General features: G+C 34.5%; 2 protein-coding genes across 2 annotated transcripts; both read right to left on the bottom strand.

The window, feature by feature from the left end:
* Nucleotides 1-429: 429 nt before the first annotated feature.
* Nucleotides 430-4,574, bottom strand: LOC131957258 (uncharacterized). Its single transcript, XM_059321994.1, has 6 exons — nucleotides 4,510-4,574; nucleotides 2,595-2,879; nucleotides 1,877-2,176; nucleotides 1,244-1,384; nucleotides 1,043-1,125; nucleotides 430-844 (listed from the first exon to the last, which is right to left on the bottom strand). The coding sequence occupies exons 2-6, from the start codon at nucleotides 2,851-2,853 to the stop codon at nucleotides 698-700; spliced, it is 930 nt and encodes a 309-aa protein (XP_059177977.1). The 5' UTR covers nucleotides 2,854-2,879; nucleotides 4,510-4,574; the 3' UTR covers nucleotides 430-697.
* A 5,129-nt stretch (nucleotides 4,575-9,703) lies between these two features.
* Nucleotides 9,704-23,178, bottom strand: LOC131957250 (uncharacterized). Its single transcript, XM_059321987.1, has 7 exons — nucleotides 22,944-23,178; nucleotides 18,834-19,157; nucleotides 14,256-14,522; nucleotides 13,827-14,165; nucleotides 11,982-12,023; nucleotides 10,089-10,223; nucleotides 9,704-9,957 (listed from the first exon to the last, which is right to left on the bottom strand). The coding sequence occupies exons 1-7, from the start codon at nucleotides 23,002-23,004 to the stop codon at nucleotides 9,704-9,706; spliced, it is 1,422 nt and encodes a 473-aa protein (XP_059177970.1). The 5' UTR covers nucleotides 23,005-23,178.
* Nucleotides 23,179-24,794: the final 1,616 nt, after the last annotated feature.

The following is a 24,794-nucleotide window of genomic DNA, read 5'->3' as shown; positions in this document are numbered from 1 at the left end:
CTCTATACTCTGTATACGAGAAAGTATAAAGGAATACACATACACAATGATTTAAATGCGACAACGTATTTCTGTCGTTTAATTAATCTTTACCGTCATTTACACACGAATTGCTCACTCAATTTCTCTTTAAGGCAGTTTTCTTGGGGGAGGGGGGGGGGGGGGAACAAAACTTCCGAGTGGAGAGCCCACTTAAAATTTCCGAGGGTGGAAGAGGCAAGTTATATTTTTTATCTCATTGCGAGTGGGGTTCGGCGGTCGGTTTAGCGTGCTATATCTAAGCAAATATCGTTGCAGTATTACCTTTGTCAAAATTGTTTTCATTATTTTAAAAATAAATAACAACCTAAGTTGAAAGAACAGATTTTTTTCACAAATGTTTTTTATTTAATAAATTATATCATAGAATAAAATTATAAATGTAATTGACACTACATTTTTAACAGAGCCATTGCTGGCTGAAGAACAAAACATTTATAAATGAGACTGGGTAGAAAAAATGCTTATATAAATTATTACATTATGACCTCAGGATATCTTATGATTGTAAGATCATTCTATTAATGCAGCTACTCGAAAATAGTTGCTTTAAAAGTGATAGAAAATATAACTGCAGTGTGTCGGTAGTCGGTACTTCATTGTGTCATGGATGGTATTCTATAACAAGCTGACTAGATCATTGCAAGCGACGGTGCGACTATCTAGAGCTCTTAGAGAAGTCTAACGTAGCATAGACGACCTTTTCTGTCTTGGGTTTTCTCCTCGTCTTGTGCTTGGGATGAGTTGATTTGCTAGGTTCTATAGTCACGTAGGTCAGACCATTGGAGATAAAACGACCCTCTCCCTGAGGAGTTTTGTTGAGAAAATATATAAAATATGTTTATACATCAACAAAACTGTTTGTCGAATATATATGTATAAATATGTATATATATATATATGTATAAATATATATTATTTATTTAGGGGTAGAGTGTATACATATGTATAATACAATTTTACAATAACATAATTCTTGTCAATTACTTATTAAGCCACTAACCTGATCTTCCGTACCGCAATTGTTAAAGCTGACGTCAAGTTTTGACTTACACAATGTGGCTTGTAGCATTTGCTTAATGCGACCTGTCAAATATCAGAGCCAGAAGACATATTGAAAATATTTTCTTAAAACTATTAAAGTGTTTGGAGTTTTAAAAAAAACAGACTAAGGGCTTTGACTATGTTGAATAAACTAAGATACCTGTACGTCTGTATACAATGCAGGCTAATAGAGCTACTGCAGGTAGGAGAAATACTACTGGTAGTAAAATTCCGAGTGTCGTTGATAAAGGTGTGTTAAATGGTGTGGTCTTGTTTGAATTATCCCTTGCAACAACAATTGCTGTTCATTTAAATGAAATTTCATCCAGTAAGAAAAAGTTATTAAAATCAGTATGACTGTAACTCAGAAGTTTATTTTACGAGGTGTATTTAATTAATAGCATAATCTAAAATTTATTTTGTCATATTTTGAGAGTTTATTATTAAGCTTAAAATGGAGATTTAAAAAGATAAGAAATTTTGTTTTAAGAGAAAATAAATTGCGGTCTAAAATCCAGTGGTTCAGTTACTTTAGTGGTATTATAACAGTTCATTTACCACGTTACATTTGCTGATTTTCTTAAAATATTAATTACGTAGCTTTCGTAACAAGATTTATTTCATTTTTCGGCAAAAAAAAACATTGTAAAACTAACAAAGCCATTACAAGTAAATAAGCGCAAATAGGCATTGTAGTTAAATTTTTCACTTAGATTTGAAAGGAATATTATTGATGCTGCATTTTTTGGTTTTAAGTAAACATATTGAAAACAAAGAACCAGCAGGAACTTACTAGTGTCTTTTAGAATGACGGTCAAATCTGTAAACGACGTTTGATTTCCTGTGACCCGAACTGTGTAGTTAGTAAGATCGCTCGTTGTAATGTTGGTAAATGTGAGAGTCAATGTCTGATTGGTTAATGTTTTGTTTTCTATAGTACATCTGACTTTGTCTGTAATTTCCTCGTTACTTTCAGTAACGGTACAAGACAAAATATCTTCGGATGTAATACATAGAGGTATAACTCTTGTTGTTCCTATTTCAACGGGGTATATAAGTGGTGATGATGTATTTCCACAAAGCTCTGGTGGGGCTAGGTTGATTTAGAATAAAGAAAAGTTAAGCAATGCATATTTTACAATTCAAAATTATTATTGTATCCTATCACATGAAGTTTATTCATTGAGGAAGATGTTTTAATACTTGTTAGTGATTTACAAATTAACTTTAACTAATCCTTTTTAATTATAGCATTTTAAATAAAACCAGTTAGTATCCCTTAAGGTTTTTAAATGTATTACTTTCATAAAAAAATGTTGTCACGGTGATATAGCAATTTAACTAAATTCTTTAAAAATTCATATTGTAATGATGTAATGATTATAGCGATTATATATGTATATACATACATATACATACATATATATATATATATATATATATATATATATATATATATATATATATATATATATATATATATAAAATGAAAGGAATATAACTATTTTTACTTTTTTTATACAGGGTAAGTTTAGTTTCTAGCTGATTAACCCTGTTTACAATGTAGATAGTATGTTGGGTAAATTCTGTTTCTGTGATGTTCTCTATGGTAACAATGACGTCATGTACATATGTAGCAACTTTTCTAGTTTTATAGCTGATACGTCCTGAAGAATGTGTCACGAAAATTAAAGGCGCATCATCTTCAGCTCTAACACACAAGTTGATTGTCTTTGCGGATCCCAACTCAGCGAAATGTTTTTCTGGCATTTGATCTGAACACAGCTTTGGAAAACCTGTGTAAAAATCCATAAATAAAAATAAAGCTTTACCTAACATTTGGCCTTAATGAAACCTACTTTTTATCAGGTCCGTGTGATCGTGCGGGAAAGCGCTAACTCTAACCATATTCATAATCATAATTAACAAATAAAAAAACATCTATACACAACATTATGCCTCTTAGGCGATAGGATTACAAATTCGTCTGAGGGCTAGTTAAATGCACATTTATTATTTTTAAAAGTACATATGATTTTCTATTTTTTATCAATAAATGAATTGGTTGAGATTTTCGTAACAATAAGCCACAGTGAAAAGAGAGTTACAAAATGTAATGTGGCTTAAATTTTGTATTTTAAAGGCAAAAATGATGAATACATGTGGTTAGCTAATACTAGAAGGAGAGGAGTTGGAAGCTTATAACAATATTTTAGAGGTAATGAGAAATTTTATTTTTTCAGAAATTTGTGAATTTAAGAAGTGGGAAATGACGGAAATGTAAATTAAAAATATATTTTATGGACGATCCCTAGCAACATTATTTTGTTTTATACTTTTGAATTGATGCGCCCTAACATTTTCATTAAAGACGGTGAACTTGCAAGTCTAAGTATTTCTTTTCAACTCTTAATTAAATTTTCTAAACATGAGCTTCTATTGTTGAGTTGTATCAATACGCTACGTATTCTGTGGAAAACAAAAAAAGTTCGCCCCGCTATATATATATATATATATATATATATATATATATATATATATATATATATATATATATATATATATATATATATATATATATATTTTATATATATATATATATATATATATATATATATATATATATATATATATATATATATATATTTATATATATATATTAATAAACTTTCCATCCCTTAACTCACCCTACACGCTCTCTCTTGTCAGACAACATACCAGTACATGAAAGAAACGACTTACAATTAAAATCCGACATTATAATAAACTCCCTGCTGTGTGAAATATGACCATTTTGAAAATGACAAGAATAGTCTCCCCTGTCTTTGCAATCAAAGTTGTATATGTCGTAATTCAGGGACTCACTGTTGTTAACCTCGTATATGATGTTATGCCAGGGACCGACCAGTCTTAATGTAGAGTTCAATACAAACGTCATTGGAAGGCATTCAATTTTGACACTGCTATTCTGCTCTAATGGTAATGTTTGATTAGGTTCCATATCCACATTATTGATTTTTATTTTTATTTTTAGAGCTGTGAAAATAAAATAAAATGAAAACCTGAACACATGTATTCATTTTAATTGTAAGCTTTACGGCTCAGAAATAAACTGAGAGGCATACTAATTCTATGTTTTATAAGCCCCGTAGTAAGTTGCGGTTGTTATTTATTTTTAGTATTGTTATTATTTTTAGACCTATAAAAACAATTAAATAAAAAATATTTGCTGTTGACAAAACTGTTTATATCTGTTTCTGCAAATAATTCAGTGAATTCTCTTTTTAATGTTATGCGACATATAAATATGGAATGTACAATTTAACTGTTTTAGGTACACCAAGTACATAAATAGGGCCTATATCAAAGTAGCTCATGCATTACTATAATTATCTTATGGCCGGTTAAAGAAAACATTTGTATTACCGTTTACAAGTAGAAGATAATATCCTGATAACCCTGCTAAAATAACACCGAACAAAAAAAGATGCATTGTTAAATAAAATATACTTCAAGATAGAAGAGAAATGTCATAAATATTTAGTTTCAATTTTAACTTTTCGATTGATAATACTGCAGCTTTCATTTTCTACTTCTTTTACAGTCAAACGTGAAACTGAAACAAATCGAATAAAAGCTATTCCCGATTTTCGAAATTCATACTGAAAGTAACTTCGGTAATTTCCGATAAGAGTAATTTTATAGCGTTGTGTGTATTTCATTTCAGAAAACAATTCGTGTTTTATATTTCACCCTATTTTACACATTCCTACTGATTATTGGTAGCTACTGAAAATGAAGAAGTTTTAATTCTCGAAATTCAGAGATTTTATACCTAAAATAGAGTTATGGTTAGCAAACAGTGATGGCAGTCGAATTTAATAAGCATGAATGATAAGAGCAATGCAGAGGGGCTGTGGAGGGGGCGGTATGGGCTCCACCAGAGCATTTGCTTCTGAAATCTCCATCGCGAAGAAAATAATGGGTTTTTGGTGGTTTTTTCTTTTTTAAATTTAGGGACATTGTCAATTTGTCATCTGAATTTTAATAATTTAAATTTTCCATCTTCTTTCAGACAAAGAAACTCGTTGACGCCATCTGCTATCAAGAAAACCTAGTATTTCAAAAGATGGTTTTATAACCGACAACAAATGTACAAAATCCTTTTTAAAAAATGCATAAAAATGTTTTAATAAAAAAAAAAGCTTTTATATAATTATGCAGTAAAAAGATAAAAAAGTGGTTTTCTTTAAATATAATAATGAACCACTATTTTAATAACTTAAAATAAAAGTTTGGGTCGTTATGGAGTGAACCCTTTTACTAGAATATAAAAAGCGACAAACGCATTTATTTTTAGTTATTTAAATAGTAGTTCCTTGTTATATTTCAAGTAAATATTTATTTTCTCATTTTTAGTTCATAATTATGTGAAAGCTTGTTATTTAAATGTTTTTTCTTCTTTTCTTTTTACTTTCTCGTAAACGAAGTAGAGATATAGAGAAAATTCTTTAATATTGCACAAAATCGAAATCGAGATTTTACAGATCTTGGCGTTTTACACCACTCTGAAGCGGAAAAACTTAGTTTAGCAGTAGGTCTATTGTATGCATGTCTGTGTGTCTGTCTATGAACACGATAACTTGAGTACCGTCACAGATAGGTTGACGAAATTTCATTTATAAGTATGATATCAAATTTGTAGTTCTATATCTACTTTTCTGCGATTTCCGGTAACCGGAAGTGGAACTTACTCTAATTTTTGTTTTTCAAAAGCCTATAACTTAAGTAATGTTTCAGTTAGAAGAAAATTTACAAATATGTCAAATATCTAATTCTCTGTCTACTGATAAATTTTGAGTAATGTCCTGTAATTGGAAGTAGTTCTTTACCCTATGCCCAATTTCTAAAATAAAACGCACATATATTTATTTTTAACTTTAATCCTTTGTCTTTCGTCCGTCATAGTAGGAAACCTGAGAGCACAATTTTTAAACACATCTACCGAACCGAATTATTATTTTTTTAACGTAGGTCGAGAATCCAATACAATGTATTGTAACAAAAAATGTTACTTAATTAGATGATTAAGTTACTCTTTGAAGATTAATTAAAAGTGTTCGTTATACATTACCACTGTTTGGCACTTTTATACACAAGCTGTTTGCTGTTCATTTTGTCTAATTACCTTGAGTAATTGTAGTATTCAAACGGAAAAAGAGTAAAATACCACATCCGATTACTGGAAATGTTTCAATCGGACAGAAGCTTATGCGTACAGTGTATTACTTATCTGTGAAATTTCGTCCACTTTACATAAACAGTACTAAAGTTATTGTCTTTTCAGAAACCGAAAATTTCATAAGTACCACATCCGGTTACCTATACGTACCTATACTTTAAATTTACTACAATACCTATACGTGCAATTTCGTATACACAACTGAAACGCCACTCAAGTTATCGTGTTTACAGACACACAGATACACAGGAAACACACATAGACATACAGACAAAATTGCAACACTAAGTTAAACACAGTCACACACACACAGACTTTTTTCTTTAGTACTTTTAATATGACAGAATGTAGAAGACGCCTTGGATTAGATTTAGTGACAAAAATCAAGAAGAGACAAAAGTAAAAAAGTGACAAATATCATGAAGTGTAATTGTTTTTAATTGTAAGCAATACCATGTATTTCATGTATGTTGATTGTAATAACATGCAACCTACCGACACGGCAAGCTCCTCGCTCGAATGAAGTGAACTGCGTGGAAGGAAATGTATTAAACGGGGAGAAAATACAGACACAGAAACCGTTTGGGCATTATATATTAGATATCCTAATTTAACATCATTATTTAAGTCCTAAGAAACAAAAGATTTATGTGAAAGATTTAATGCCTAACATACTTCAGTAAAAACACTTAATTATTCATTTTGTTTTTATATATTTTTTAACTTTATTAATATTAATTTGTCTAGATCTTCTTTCCACCTAGGTTATCAGTAAATACATTCCTTATATTGTCGATTGTCGAAGGCGAGTTTGAGACACATCATGGCAATGATGGGAAATCACAACACACGCGTTTGATTCTTATTCATTATTATTTTGACGTTAATTTGAATAATTTATTCATTTATTATTCAAATGAGGTTCGAGCTCAGAAAATAATATCGAAAGAAATCAATGTTTTAAAAAGATAAAAATATGTAAGCTGAGGTGTGAATTCTTTTTAAATGTGAATAATAATAAACTTAGCGTTACACGGGGCAGGTGAAGTTGAGTTCACCTGTTTCTTTGACTTAATCATATGAAGGGGTAGGGTGGTAACACTCATGCTGAGCCGAAATCCGTGTTTTAAAAGACAAAAACATGTTGTCTAAGGCTTGGCGGGACACTGGGCAGGTGAAGTAGAGCTCTCCTGTTTGTGTGACCTCAGTATATGAAAGGATAGTGTGGTCAGACACATGCTCAGCCGAAACCGATGTTTTTAAAAGACAAAAACATGTTATCTCAGGTGTGACGTCTTGTTGAATGTGAGGTCCGGCTTTTCTGTGAAGACTAGTCTTCAGTACTCGTTACGCGTGAGTTATAGGCCTATATATTTTAAATGTAATTTCCGTTAATCGGAAGTAGTAATTTGCGATATTTCCGATTTCTCAAAAAAAAAACGCATATAAATTTATAAAGTACTTATAATATTCCGCACTATTATACACCTATTTTTTGTTGTTCACTTGGTTGCGCGATTCTTTTTACTACGAAATAGATTCTTTTTACTACGAAATTCTTATCTATTTTTAAGAAGTTAAGGTAATTAAAAATGGTTTAAAAATTATATCTATATCCCGAGTGACCATCCCCGTAGTGTTATAAAAGAATATTCGAGAAAGTTTAGGGAGATCACTCCCAGTTTATTTAAAATGTTTCACAATCGTACAACACACTTTAGTACAATAGGTTATCTACTCACTATTCACCAATCTAGTGAAAAAACTTGAGATTTTAATTATCCCCTCCCCCGGCAACGTCTTAAAAATAAGTTGGTATAGTGTTTTTAGCGTTTCTATGTTTTTTTACGGTTACACAATCATACAATACACTTTTATACTATTGGTTTCTTTTATAAATAGTAAAGTTTATTGACTCACTAATCCAGTGTAAATCCTTCCGATTTTAATCAGCGAAAAAGCGCCCCGCCCCCGATCTAGGTAAAATTGGAAAGCGTTTTTTGCTGATTACTTTTTTTTATAGATATATGTCTTACAGTTACACATTCAAGGTAGAAAACAGGTAAATCAGTATGCAAAGGCTTGTAGCCGTTGAATTTCTTAACTTTGACTGTTTTTAATTCAAAACTGAAGCGTAAATTGAGCTTTAAAAAATGTTAACCCTTTTGGCGCCCCCCCCCTACGGTCGGCGCCCGTGACGGCCACCCTCCAGCACCCACCATAGCTACGCCTCTGTAGCCACGACTCTTTTATTTAACCTCCATCCCATCCCGTCCCTTTCAGCGTGTAGTGGGTACTTGGGAGCTAAGTAAATGTTACAAGTGTGGACGTGGTGTGATTGGTTGGTTTGCTGTGGTAAGTGTGGTTGTTTAGCATAATATGATCAATCGGTGTTTTAATGCATGATTACTTTTAAAAATTAATAGTACGTCCACATTTTATTATCCAAAAATTAACTGAAATAGTAAAAAAAAATATTGTTAAGAATGTAAGTGATTTTATACGTTACGTAAGTGGTATGGTAAGAAAGGGCGGTGTCAGGAACTAAGTTAGGGACGGGCGGATTTAGTTCGTTTTTTGTTTAGAGTAGTATAATCGACAGAACTTTTTCAAACGGCATATAGTGTAGCTATTTTATTGAAAAATGAAATACAATATTAGCAATTTTAATAATTTTAACAAAATACATTAGAGGTAATTCATTTAAAGACGTTCACTGGGAGGCAAGAAGGAGCCAAGCAAGTCGACATTTTTATGGATGCGTGTGGACAAAGTTGAGGGGATATACATTTTTTTGTGTGGACTTCATACATGTAGGACTATTATTTAAAACAACAGGTAACTTGTCGACAGTTCTGGTGTTAAAGAATGGGATTTTCTGAAATCAGTTTTGTTAAACAATACTCTATAAATAATTACACATTCCATGTAGTTTATGATAAGTAGTTTATAGATTACTGTCGTTGATAATGTGTAAAATTTTAATTTTAAAACAAAAGATACAATTGTATTTTATGAAAGGCCCTATGAAATAAATTGTAGTGTCATAATTCTTTTTCATCCCATGTTACATATTTTCACCGATCAATGAATCAAAACTTTTATTCCGTTAAATGTGTATTACATTTTATATTATTACTGTATTCTCACCAACCGAGCTAAATGACACCTAATAAAAAGGCTCATATTATATCGACATCATTTATGAGAGAACAAATCTGTTGTTAAGAATAAAGTGGGATCAGCTTTTTAAAAATGTCACAACAATGCTTCTAGAAAATCGATATTTCATTTTTTTTTTGTAAACCGTATTATTTGCCCGAAGATTAACATGTCTGTGTTCAGTATTTTTCTGATGTACATCCTTTTACCTCTTGCTCAAACTTCAGCAATGAACATTTTAGTCCCAGTTATTTGGCCTGAATTCCCCTCAGATGACGCCTGCCCCCACGTGGTACTGTCTGGAACCTTCTTTGAAGAATTTCCGAGTAGAGGATGAATAACTCTCTGATCAGCGTCAGCAAGTGTGGCTACCACACAGCCATCTTCACTTAGAACATTGATATTTAAGTGTCCATAATCTAAGCTTGCTTTAGTCTTTTTGTTGTCTCTTCTTCTTTTAAAACATACAACTGAAAATAAAGTATGAAAACATGAGATATTTAAAGAAAATTAGAACAGTAATAGAGTAAAGAGAAAATTTCGAAATAAATAATACATTTTTGGATAAATGAGTATATGCTATTATTATATTATAACTTACCAACAATAATAATACAAACACCAATACAAACGCCAAAAGATAGTGGAGCAGCAACAACAACAACTAACGTTCTAGAGTTGTCTTCTTTAGTAGCATGTACTTTATTTTTCTTCGTCGTCTTTTCAGTTCCCACCACTAATTAAGAATATATTTAGTTTATAACATAGGCCTAAAGGCACACAATACTTACAATTTGGAAATGTTTATGACAAAACATAACGTCCAAAAAACAAATCAATATTCCAAAGATTACTTAAATCGTTTTAATAGCTATTTATACGTTTTTGAAAGTGTCCGTTTGTTCCATTGTTTGTTTTTGGTTGTTTTGTGTTAAAGTATGTAGTTTTTGTATAAGAACTAGATATTTTAAACTTTGCACATTCTCGATGACAGCATAAACATCTATATACTAGATGAATTGCCCGTTAAGGTAGATATACAACGAGCGCTAGGTTGATAGTGTTGTCCTTTTCTCTAAACCGAAACCAAAATCCCCACATCAACTTAAAAAGCGAAAAATGTCATTGAAAAGGGATTTATCGGCATTTTGACCGGATAAAACATTGATAAACACATAGTAACTGCACATTAGTACTAAATATAGTCATGTTCATACCCCTAAACCCTGTACCTAAGCTCAAACTTGACATAAGTCGCCTTTAGAGTATCTTTCATAAAATTCTTCGGAAGGAGAAAATGAGCCCGCTCCCACATTCCCTCCAAAAAACGTCTACCACCCTCTATAACGAAATAGAATTTATATAGAAAATATACTTTTATCAGTGTGTCCCCTCCCACGGTAAATTAAGTCCATCCCTCCGAAAATTTCGAGCCCCTCCCCAGAAAAGAACATCTAACCCCCTCTTCCCACCTCGAATAAAAAACAATTTATACAGAAAACATATACTTTTACCAGGGTCAGCAACCCCCCATCTACTGCCCCCCCCCCCCCCCAAAAAAAAAAGACTGTGCCTTCCCCGGAGATAAAAGTCTGATTGAAACACTATCTGCATGATTGAGATTTAGCTGCCAAATGTAGGAAACGGGTCTAGATTATACAAGTAGTGTCTACTTTTAGTTTGCATATAGACGTGCTTCAATGTGTGGGCGAGGCGGCTCCACCTCCCAACCCCCGTCCCCCCACCCCGTAGAGTCGCCTGAGAGAAATTCTAAATTCGACTTTTTTTCATTTTGTAGATAAAGCTTAAATCCGGTTAAAATGCCGATTCTGGATAAAAATCAGTTTTCAATTACAATTTCGTAAAATTTTACGTTGAGTTGGTGATTTTGGTTTTTGGTTTCAGTTTCGGTTTAGAGAAAAGAGACAACAATATCAACCTAGCGCCCGTTCTATTTCACCCTCAACGGGCCGTTTATCTCGTTATCACAGAATTTCGTTAAAACTAAATTAGAGATTACCATATGCCTCAAAACAATGGAAAGTACATTGTTATGGCGCTCACCCAATCATTCAAGTAAGCTCGTGTTAATGTAGAATGTTGTTTATAAATCTTAAAGCATAGGCTGAAGTTAATCAGTGCCAGATAAAAATCGCCTATTATAAGAAAATACACAAACGTTTTCAACAAATAGTTGTAGTCTCTCTGTGTATCGACTTGGTATTAACCGGATTGGAAATTACATGTATCTAAAAAGTAGTACTATTTTCGTGAAGTTCTGTTTTAAGGTAATTTTTTGGAATGCCCAAAGTGTTTAATAATTGTAGAGAAATGCGAAGCCCTCTCACAGCCTTAACAACTTTGTTTTTTTTTTGTTATTTCATAATAAAATAGCTTTCTTTTCTACTAAGAATTGTAAAACTATTAGCTACAATTACGATATTAGATAAGGTTACACATTTTAAAAATAGTTATACAATTAAGTGCTTTTTACCTTCTGCTATATTGGGTATGTTAGTAGGCGCACTTGTTGAAACTGCAAAAAATATAATATGAAAGTAGAAAATAATAGTAATTTTTGAAAAAATAATTAATACACATCTGTTTTGTGAACGGGAAAGAACATTAAATTTCAATGTATTTCTTTCACTTTCACCGCTGTGTGGTAAACGAGCGATGAGTCGAGTGTGACGGTAAAACCGTTTAGGCTAGCTCCATTTTATTCTTCCACCACCCTCTACCTGCTCTATTACTCCCCGCCCCTCTACAACTACTTACATTCTTATCTTTCGTCCCCCTCACAGGCTCCTCTCTAGTTGGCTAGATTGTCCACGTGACACACCGCCAATTTTAATGCATAAAAGGGGATGCAACAATGAAATTAACGCACTCTTCCAGCACTGAGCTCAGCTGGTGGTGTCGCACGCGGCGTTGGGGCCGTCGGCCCGACCTCCACGTGTTTTTTTTTGGTTTGGTTTTACTTAATTGTTTCTTAATTTTACTTTACCAATTTTTATATGCATATTTGATTACCATTGTAACAAGTAGTTTCAATAAATACCATATATATTATCTCGCTGTTGTGTATTGTTACTTAAATACTTAACACTGTTAACCTGTTCGTGGCTTAGTCCATGTGACAGTCGATAACTTACCTGATTTACTTAAGTCAACTTTACACTGCCCGTGTCTTAGCACACAGGGCATTTGAATACTTATTTGACCTAAACTATTCCTGCCTGTGACGTAATTCCACTTGGCAGTTGAGTAGACATTTCAGTTACCTTTTGTACTACTTTTATCCTGCACGTGTATTAGCCACGGAGCAGTAGATATAATATTATATACTGCATCATTCTATTTTACAACAGGCCGTAAACTGCGGGCATTGAGTTGACCCGTAGTCATCGGACCTGATATTTTATTTTATTCACCGGCCGTAAACCCTTGCCAGAGACAAGAGGTCATCGGACCAGGTAAAACCCATTATTATTCTAATAAGGCTGTAAACTTTGGGCATTGAATTGACCCTTAGTCATCAGACCTTAATGATATTACCTCTAGTAAAACTATACTAGAATCTATATTCCAGGTAAAGAGGCGGCACAGACCCTCCTACCGGTTGAATCCAGCATTTTACTGATTATCACTATTATACGGTACCGAATATACTTTTTTATTACCGTTAACATCGAGCCTAACTACTGGGTCAAAATTGAAATTACCAGCTTCCTCATTCATCGCGTTAAAGACAAAATAGTTAAGAAGTCCATCACAGTGGCGGGACTATAAAAAAAAGTCCACCCTGCAAACAAAAATTTTGGCCTCTGCCTATTAAATATGATATTGGAGTGTAAGATAGTAGATGCCTTTGCGACTCTTTTATGTGTAAAGCAGGGGTCTCCAAACTTTTCAGTCCGAGGGCCGCATTAACGATCAAATTTCACTTCGGGGGCCAGTTTCTTCCAGGCATGTCTTTGATTTTTCTGGGCGAAGTTCCTCAGCCATCACCAACAAACGTTTTTTCCGTGGACAAAAAGATCTCCGCGGGCCGGATGAGAGGACTTCGCGGGCTGCATCCTGGCAGCGGGCCGTAGTTTGGAGACCCCTGGTGTAAAGCAACGAGACTTACCCAGAGTAGCTAAGCATCGAATTATCTAAACAACGGCAGTGAAATAATTGTTGTCTACAAGATAAGCTTATATCTTTATGATTAGAAGTTAAAAATCAATTCCAAATTTTATATAATATTTTACATAATTATAATATGATTAAAGGCGTTATAGTTATGACATACTATATCACAATAATATATTACGGATATTTGTGATTAACTTACTTAGATCTGCATTTCTTTGCAACAATAGAAACACTGTTAATCGTTCATAAGGTGAAAAATGTATTTCAACTCTTTTGTTTCCATAGTCTTCTTCTTTGACGTTTAGTATGCGTAAGGTAATAATCGACTTGACAGGGACGTCTTCCGTTTTTTCAAAGTCAAAAATATATTTAGAATTGCGTGTTGTTGGAAAAACGTAATTTGTATCTATTATCATCATAGGAAAGTTTTCTGAACTTGCACACCCAACAACACTAAATTTCCAAGTACCATTTCCACCAGGGCTAGTCGTACATGGGACGCTGGTATTGTTGCATTCTGGACACTGTTTCCACTCACCTGCAAGTATAAATAAATCTTTATACTGGACTATATAGAACAAAGCTTAGTTCGGTCAAACTAGGATGTTGTATTTTAATAAAAACTTACACATGTTAACGAATAATCTAATCCGAGTAGACTGTTTTCCATCGTCGCAGGTATAAGAATCCATATTTACACAGTTTACGTTGTCAATGACGTATTCTATGCTGTTATTTTCACGTCTCAAGACTGCATTACCTTGTCTTATAGTAAGTTCTCCTGTCTGCCTATTATTATTGAATCGACATTTTAAAGTTACTTTACTACTAACATCCACAGTTGCTGATGCATCATTTTTAAATGCTGCTCCATTCAAACCAAACTTGAGGCGTTCTGAAAATCATATACATATATATGTATATATACATATTTATATATATATACATATACATATATATATATATATATATATATATATATATATATATATATATATATATATATATATATATATATATATATATATATATATATATATATATATATATATATATATATATATATATATACTAGGCATACTGCCTAGCTTCGCTTAGGTTTTTAAAAGGCATTTGAGAATTTGAATACTTAATTATTTAGCGATGGATTGGGTGTGGAGTGCTTTAATAAGTTTAATAAGTTTAATTTAAACAGTAATGCTAACTTTAGAAAAAATGTTTTTGTTAGTCATTTACATGCAGATTCGTAGCGAATTTTCGGAAAGTACGCAATGTATAACTAAAATGGAATTAGAACTACACAGGTTTCATGAACAGTATATCTCATAGTTTATATTACATTGCCTTTTGAAATTAATTAATTAATTTAATTAACATACTTAACTAAATTAACAACTTAATTTTGTACTAAAACAAATGCTATACTTCGTCATTTTCTGTTTCTGTTTAAAATAGTATACAATTATTTGAAAAATAATAATTTTAAAAACGTTACCTCCCTTGAAAACTAAACGTATGACGTATGTCATTGTTTACTTATATTGTTTGCTTATATAAGAAATTACGTTATATGAACTTATTTAACGACTATAATGGCTATTTCCGACGGGAATAAAGTTTTTTTGTTACCCTCCATGGTCGGTCTACGACGTCACATAATATTAAGGGGATCGTTCGTCAATTTATTTATATATATATATATATATATATATATATATATATATATATATATATATATATATATATCTCATATAAGGAGAATTTCACTCAAGATCATCTTTTAGCCCTCGTCGAGGGCTTTGAGTCTGACCAACAGTTTTTCCATACGGCCTAGTCATCTATAGTAGTGTATGCAAAAACTTAGCATGATGTACAGACATTAAGTAACCTAAAAATTGTGTTAAAATTTCCCTGTTTTTCCCATAAAATACAAAGATTATATAGGGAAATACAACTGGTCAGTTTTGACCGCTTTACGAAGTTTTCCCAGAATTGCCGAGTTTTTTTATGAAACCCCTAGGTGTTCTTCTACCACCTCACAAAATATCAAGGGGGGTCGTCGGAGGAAATTTTTTTTCGTAATAGAGCTCATATAAAGAGAATTTCACTCGCGGTCACTTTTTAGCCCTCGTCGAGGGCTTTGAGTGTAACCGACAGTTTTCCCTAAAGGTCAAGCCATTGACCTAGGAGCATGCAAAAAATTAGCCAGATATACTGAGCTTAAGTACCCTAAAGTCTGCGTTGAAATGACCCTCTGTTTTTCCCATAAAATACAAAGATTATATAGGGAAATACAACTGGTCAGTTTTGACCGCTTTACGAAGTTTTCCCAGATATGCCGAGTTTTTTGTGACACTCCTAGGTGTTCTTCTACCACCTCACAAAATATCAAGGGGGGTCGTCGGAGGAAAAATTTTTTCGTAATAGAGCTCATATAAAGAGAATTTCACTCGCGGTCACTTTTTAGCCCTCTTCGAGGGCTTTGAGTGTAACCGACAGTTTTCCCTAAAGGTCAAGCCATTGACCTAGGAGCATGCAAAAAATTAGCCAGATATACTGAGCTTAAGTACCCTAAAGTCTGCGTTGAAATGACCCTCTGTTTTTCCCATAAAATACAAAGATTATATAGGGAAATACAACTGGTCAGTTTTGACCCCTTTACGAAGTTTTCCCGGACATGGCGAGTTTTTTGTGACACCCCAAGGCGTTCTCCTACCACCTCACAAAATATCAAGGGGGGTCGTCGGAGGAAATTTTTTTTCGTAATAGAGCTCATATAAAGAGAATTTCACTCGCGGTCACTTTTTAGCCCTCGTCGAGGGCTTTGAGTAAGACCGACAGGTCAGCCCTACGGTCAAGCCATTTACCTATAAACATGTCAAAAATTAGCCAGATGTAAACAGGGTAAGTGCCCTAAAATCCGTTTTGAAATGACCCTCTGTTTTTCCCATAAAATACAAAGATTATATAGGGAAATACGACTGGTCAGTTTTGACCCGTTTCCCGATTTTTCCCGGACATGGCGAGTTTTTTGTGACACCCCAAGGTGTTCTCCTACCACCTCACAAAATTTCAAGGGGGGTCGTCGGAGGAAATTTTTTTTCGTAATATAGCCCATATAAGGCGCCGGTCAGTCGAGGTCAGTTTTGACCCCTTCTCCGTAGACTTTTCGGCCAACCGTCACCGGCCTTCGTGTTCTATTGCCCGAAGGCACCATCGTGCCAAATTTGACGCGCCTGCGGCGCCGGGAAGTGCCCTATCGGGCACTTGACCACTTTGCTTTATATATATAGATATATATATATAAATATAAATATATATATATATATATATATATATATATATATATATATATATATATATATATATATATATATATACATACATACATACATATATATTCTGAAATACAGACAGACCAGGACACAACACAACAGACAGACAGGCAGGCATTCAGGCAGGAAGTCAGTCAGTAAGACAGACAAACGAAGAAACAGACAGATAGTGGGTCGCTTCCTAAATGTCAGTAAAGGAATCCTATACATAATATATTGTCATTTAAATAATAGTGTATTATTATATATTTTAAAAAATCTTTTATTATATCTTTTTTAGAGCATTATTAACTAAAAGCTTATTATTTAAAAAAAAAGCTTTTTAAAGCTTTTGTTTAACTTGCTTTCTCTTTCTATCTTCCTACTGTCTCTATATCTGTCTATATCGAAACGGGCGAGTTCAATTTCTAGAACTTCTAACCGATCAATTTCTCTAAAATTCTGGACGTGGGACTAGACATTCTGACAATGCAATATGATATTAAATTTGACTCACTGTTGGCTAATTGTTTGTAAGAGAAAATATGGAGGCTAATAAAGATTATGAATCTTAGGCTACTACCCCTCCCCCCATATTCTACATCTTAATACGCCGCAGCCTCCACAGATCCCTAAAGAGAAGCTTATGTTAACTATTAACGGTCCTAGGTGCTTTGACCACAGGTGCTTTGACCATAGGGGGTTTGACCACAACGGGGCTTTGACCACAGAGGGGGCTAACCATAATATATAGATTTTAAAATAGATATTATAAATTGTTATTTGATTTAAATTTGTGATACAATTAATACGATTTTATACATATTTCCTGGGACGATTAATAGAAATTAACGTACTAAAAAAAAGAACGACATTTTAGTCTCCACATAAAGACTGGTGCTTCATAGAATTTATTTTAAATATAAATGGAACATAAATAATGCGACATATAACAAGTTTTACAAATAAATAATGTAGATGTACTTGAAAATACATAAATAGAAAGGATAACAAAGGATAAAAAAACATGCCAACAGTGTAGTCAAAGAAGTAATAATTGTATGGTTTAGATGACTTGTATTTATATATGATGAATTAACATATTATACCCTGCCGCAATTTAAAAACATAATTACACGACATTTAAAATGAATTATTACAATATATGGACAAAGCGCTTATTATCAAACGCCAGCATTTGACAAACCACCTGTGATCATAGACCCTATATGGACTAAAAAACCCTGTGATCAAAGACCCTATATGGACAAACCACCTGTGTTTAAAGACGGACTGGGCGCTTGTGATCAAACACCCGTTACAAAACCACCTGTGATCAAAGACCCTCTGCTGCGAAAACACTTGTGGTCAAACCCCCTATGGTCAAACCCCCTATGGTCAAACCCCCTATGGTCAAAGCTCCGTTATGGTCAAAGCACCACTGTGGTCAAACACCCTATGGTCAATCCCCCTATGGTCAAAGCTCCACTATGGTCAAACCCCCTATGATCAAACCCCCTATGGTCAAAGCTCCGTTATGGTCAAAGCACCACTGTGGTCAAACACCCTATGGTCAATCCCCCTATGGTCAAAGCTCCACTATGGTCAAACCCCTTATGGTCAAACCCCGTATGGTCAAAGCTCCGTTATGGTCAAAGCACCACTGTGGTCAAACCCCCTATGGTCAAACCCCCTATGGTCAAAGCACCTGTGGTCAAAGGTCCGCGCACCCTATTAACTATTGGCTACTGTCCACTCGTGTCAATTTTTTATATTTTAAATGTCTTTAAACCACACCTTACATTTCCTCCTATAACCTTATTCTCCTTACACCACTGTTTTTGATCCTATGAATATTACATTTGCACAAGTTAACTCTCTCCTCTACCTACCGGTTTTCGCTTCTCCAGCTGTAAGAGGTACTTTGGCGTAAAAGCTTCGTTCTTCGGACACAATTAATTTAATTTCTTTGTCTCCATAATCTTGTTCAGTGATGTTTGTTATATATATGGTAATGTACAAACAACCTTCTATTGACGACGCATTAAACCTATATTTAGAATTCAATGCTGTGTCAACGCCGTCAATTATCAATTTTGGAAAATCTTTAGACTTGAGATAACCAGAAACGCATATTTCAATTTTTCCTTCTTGAGTCAGATAAAAACTGAACGTACATTTTTCATTATTACAGGCTCTTGATGTGTTTGCTTCACCTGCAGATAATGTTTGCAAGTATGTTAAAGTTACTTGTTAATAATTAAGGACATAAGGGAATGTTTATTAAATTTAGATATGTAAACTAAGTGCCAAAACCAAGTTGCCACCGAATCTATCAAAGGTGAAGAACTATTAAGATGGACATATAATTTCCTAAAAGATAGTGTAATTTCATTTTTAAAGAATTTTAACATTCGCACTTCAATATCTGAGGCATTATGTTGACTAATGAAATAATTTAAAACACAAAAGCGGTAATATGCTCAACAAGCTATTGAAATCACTATCCAGACAAACTATTGGACTAGCTGAACCAAAAAATAACTGAATATAGTTGCAGTTACATATAAAGCTGTTGGGGTGTAAAATCTAAGTAACTTTTGTATCCATTTGTTACAGGGGGCGGGGGCTGACAAGTAGTCTCCGTTTCAAAAAAATCAAACAGCGTCGGTATTAAAATGGTAGTATTTATACAGACCTTTAACCTGTTCTTTTTTAATACCGAGAGGGATAATTTATTAGTTTACAGACTCCCGCCTTTTTACCACAGGGATGGTTTTGGGATAGAGCATGGGTTTAAGGGTCAGTCCAAAATTCAGTATGTCCACCACATTACTGGCGTAGGGTATAGCCTCGTTCGCATAGCAATAATTTGGGTAAAGTTAATGTAGAAAAAAACGCATAATATTCAGCTAAAATAGGACGTTCATGTCAGATACACAAGTCTATTGATTTCTTATATTCCTTTACTGTCAAGGATCTGCGGTCCGCTACAGAATTTACATTTATATATTAAACCAGGGGTCGGCAAGGTGCAGCTCGCGAGCCGCTTGCGGCTCTTTTGATGTCATGATGCGGCTCTTCAGCCCGATGCACAAAAATTGATAATAATTTTATTTTATTTTTAAAGCTCATAAAAGTATTAGTCTGGAACACTCGGTAATGAACGATATGATAGTAAATATAACTATAAGCACTCGCTATTCTATTAGATTTTTTAGTTACTCCCTATTTCATTGTCCTTCCTTGTTTTCTAAAACTGAGTTATTTAAATGTAAACAATGCCTGTGTTTGGATCATATTTATCGGGGCACTGGTTTCCTACACTACCGCCCACCACCATGGCGTGCTGTATGAAAGCCTTGAGTGTAAGTTAATTACTAACGGTGATATTGTTAATGACTCACCGCCTAAGTGTCGAGGACGGAAAGTGGCGCTCTCGTGAACCCGATTACACGGCCCCTAGCTCGGTTTAATCATCAAATGTTATATTGTAGGACGCTTCTTAAAACTAAGGTCAAATTGCACCCTGCAGAGATGCCGGAGGACGTGCCTGATTCGATTTAGTGAGTGACTATCTCAACTCATTGTATCCATAGCCTATCGCGCTACTTAAAATAAACGTAATGCTGCCCATCGTGAATATAGTGTATATCCTTTTTTATAAAAGGAACGTAGGCGCCATAGCGCTCGCGGGTGAGCCCGGTGTGCTTTGGGTCGCCCAATAGAGCAGAAGCTGACCGATAGTTTATCCATAATGCCGATTCATTTACGCAAGTTTATGGAAAAAATGAGCCAGATGTACAGAGCCAAAGTTCCTAAACACTGTTTTTGAAAAGAGTTATCGTTTTTCAGAAAATTATCAATGTTTATATAAGGAAAATTCGGACCGGTCAGTTCTAAAGGTCTTCCGGAATTTTCCGGAACATATTATAGTTTGTTTTTTTGCCACCCCAGTGGGTCGATCTACGACCTCAGGAGTTATGAAAGGGTTCCTACGTGGGAATTTTTGTTTCGATATATAGCTCATATAAGGTGCTGGTCAGTCGAGGTCAGTTTTGTCCCCCTCTTCGTGGGGGGGGGGGGGGACTTGATGACCAACCGGCACCGGCTCTCGTGTTCTGTTGCCCCAATGCATGATCCTGTCAAATTTTAAGCGCCTGCTGCGCCGGGAAGTGCCTTATCGGCAGTGGCGTAGCGAGGTCGGGTGTCACCCGGTGCGGCACTTAATGGTGTCACCCCCCCCCCCCCCAGAGGCGAAGCGACCCTTCCCGGGGACATACTTTCACATTTTCGATTTGCACGCCCCCAAACTTTCGATTTGCACCCTCCCCACCCCCCCTCAAACTTTCGATTTGCACCCCCCCTCAAGTTTTTCTCTATATATTTTGCTATTTTTTGCCTAGGTGTCACCCCCCTAAATGGTGTCACCCGGTGCGGCCCGCACCCCCCCCCCTCGCTACGCCTCTGCCTATCGGGCATCCGACATCTTTCTCTCCTTACATTTTTAAATTAAAATAGCGACAGTAAGCTTGCATATTACCCTTCCAAATAAAAGTTCTGCCTGCTAGTTAGGTGAAGGGTCACATATTGTTTTCTTTTTGCATTTGTAACCAGTGGCAAAGCGAGGTCGTGTGCCACCCGGTGCGGCACTTAATGGTGTCACCCCACTGAGGCGTAGCGACCCTTCCCGCGAACAAACTTTAAATTTTCGATTTGCACCCCCCCCCCCCCCCCCCCCTCAAACTTTTGATTTGCAACTCTTAAAACACTATTTAACACTCGAATTAATCACTTAATTAAGTGGAATTATCATTTTTCTACATATATTTTGCTATTTTTTGCCTTGTTGTCACCCCCCTAAATGGTGTCACCTGGTGCGGTCCGCCCCCGCCCCCCCTCGCTACGCCTCTGTAACATTACTTAAATTCATGCGCCTCGGTTTGAAGAAGTAAACGAAAAGTTGAACTATACGCACAAATCCAAAGTACGCATCCAGGGCTTTAAAGGTTAGTTAACCAACACATTATTTTTAAATATCAAAGCACCGATTTAAATTAACTTATTACATCACCGTTCTCGACAGCCCACTTGAATTTTTCCCGGTGTCCCAATCGATCCGTGATGAATTATGAAGCAAATCGATTTGAACAAGTGGGCTGACGCTAAAAACAGTTGGCAATACCTCAGCCATAAGTATGTATGTTGGGAGAGTGGGGGGGGGGGGGGGCGGAGCTAGAGTGGTGACGTCAGGTTAACTAATGTAAATAAATATGACATAATCCCTAAAAATAGACATAGCTGTTGTAATCAATATTTCAACAGCATCCAGAAAAAAAGTCAGAAAATTGCCTATAATTGAATCTTCGTTTCTCAACTGGAAAGAGTGTGGCCAGTAGAGTGTTAACGTATTTGCATCCGTTTAGTATGGGGGTCATCACGCTTTTTTGACGATTTTTACCTCCCCCATCCTCACTGTATAAAAAGCCCGACCCACCCATTTAAATAACATCAAACGTCAGTTTACAATTCCCCCTCTCAAAAGAACAGTTTTATTGATTTAAAACATTTATTTCGTTCTAAAGTATTGACTGAGATAGGTCAAAATTGAGTAGATTAAAGGATTTTTAATTCAATATACAAAAATATCTTTCTAAAATGCGAAATAACGGCTAAAACAGCTTCTAAAATTACTTTTGTGTGGCTTCATACTTTCTAACACCCCCTTCTTCCCCCCCCCCATCACATATCGTAACAAATTTCCAATCATCCCGCCTCCTTCCCCTCTCTCTTTGATAAATGGACGATTCCCTGAGCTATTGCAAAAAAATAATGTAAAATGTGGTGCAGTTTTTTTTTGTTTTTATAGATAGGTATTAGGCTAAGATATGACTAATCTTATCAACATCGTCAATCACAACTACTTGTTTTGTACAACACAATTAATGATCTAAGTATGATTATACACAGAAAAGTTTCAAACTGCAAACTTGGTTGATTACCTGAGTAAAAAAGAATGAGAAAAAACAGTAGAAAACACACAAATAAATTTGGGGTGGTCATTTTTAAGATAGAACATTCGACACTTATTCGATATATTCCGATATAACGTAGTCTACACTATTTTAAAACAGATCCCATAGAAGAAGACGTGTAAGCAATATAAAACCACATTTTCACAAGCTAAGTTATTGCGTCCTAACCAACTCTACTTCAATGACAAATAAACCGAAAGTCTGGATTACTATTACGCTACATTAAAATTTAGACTTATATTCAGAGAAGCTAAACAGAAAGTTTGGGAATTCCCTATGCGAGAATCTATTTTTAGTCGTCCCATAGGAATGGTTGAGGGGGCAGTATCATCCAGTCTAAGGGAGAGAAACAAAAATAATCGCCAAAAATAAACTATTAGACATACAGCTGTCAAATTTTTACAGTAACAATTATGATTTATTAGCATTAATGCAGCATATATTGTAGGCGTATGTAAAATGCAAAATATTTTCATGTAGATTCTAAACAATTTTTTTTACATTTGTTACTTTTTGTAAACTAATGTTTCAACCATTAACGAACTTACTTCCAATTCGGCATATAGGATTACTAAAATAATATCAAACTGATGCAAAGTGAATTTTTCAATATTTTAAACATTTTATTAATTTTCGTCGTGTTTGTATGTTAATATTGAAAATTCTAAAATTTTCAATTTTCGTCGCTATGCAATTTCGTTAGATCAGGCTTTAGATAATACTGTAAGTCATCGTTATTGCGATTTTTAGAAAAATCTGTTGATAATTTGGAAAAATGTATACGAAAAACTAAAATAAGTACCATATTTTAAACAATATGTAACACATATCATTGTTAGCAGCCGGGGGGGGGGGGGGATAAATAATACGTTTTAATGTATTGGGTTGCGGCCCCTGTGGGACCGCAACTGTTGCTGTCGTTTTTTTGCATGCTCTTCGGTGAGCGATTTTTACCTGCGTTCTATATCATGTGACATGGCACAGTTCGTGCCTGTAGCCGTGTCAGTCAGACCCAAGGCTGCTGTGGACACGGAGGGTGACGTTGCCTATAGGTAGATCATGTAGACTTAATGAAGGGCAGCATTTTGCTGTGTTCTACACTGTTTTTCTGTGGTCTACTGTTCTCTACAGTATATTTGGTCATCAGTAGTGTGTCTACTGTTTCCTACTGTGTTTTTACGGTTGTACTGTCCTACATCGCCGTTTACGGCTTGATGTTAATGTCAATAAAGTCAGTAGTTGTCAACAATAGCGTCGTTCCATTGTGTGCTTTATCTCAGGGTCAGCTCTTTTAAACGCAACACCTCAGTGGGTAAGAAACATCCCCATTGAGAGAGTGCTACAAATACATTTGTTTTTCTTTTATTCAAAATGTATCAACACATTAACCAAAGTAATTGAAATATTACTTTCTTAAAGTATTATTTATAGCTGGAACTACACCTAAAGCATTCTAGTACAATTTGAATATAGCAGATTTTAACAAAATTTAATGCGTATTTTCTTTTTCTGGTCAGATTTGAAAAATTCTAAAATGTTCAAATTTTATCATAATGCAATTTTCTTTAGCTCTGGCCATAGATAACATTTTAAATTTGTTTTTGCATCATATATAAGCCATAATTTATATGCTTTTTTATAGCTGTCTGACAATATTCACTATGGTATAAAATGTATGGGTTTATGTTTAACAGATTTTGTTTTGGCGAATCTTTTCGTAATTTTTACTTTGTCAGGGTAATACTTCCCCACTAAAATAATATAATTTTTACTTTTAATGGACATGAGCGAGTTGACGAGAATCCTTCCATCATTATT

This window comes from Physella acuta, unplaced genomic scaffold (genome assembly GCF_028476545.2).
Source record: "Physella acuta isolate Inbredline_101_S28 unplaced genomic scaffold, ASM2847654v3 ptg001225l, whole genome shotgun sequence".
Lineage (NCBI taxonomy): Eukaryota > Metazoa > Mollusca > Gastropoda > Physidae > Physella > Physella acuta.
This window is presented reverse-complemented; position numbering and strand designations above follow the sequence as displayed.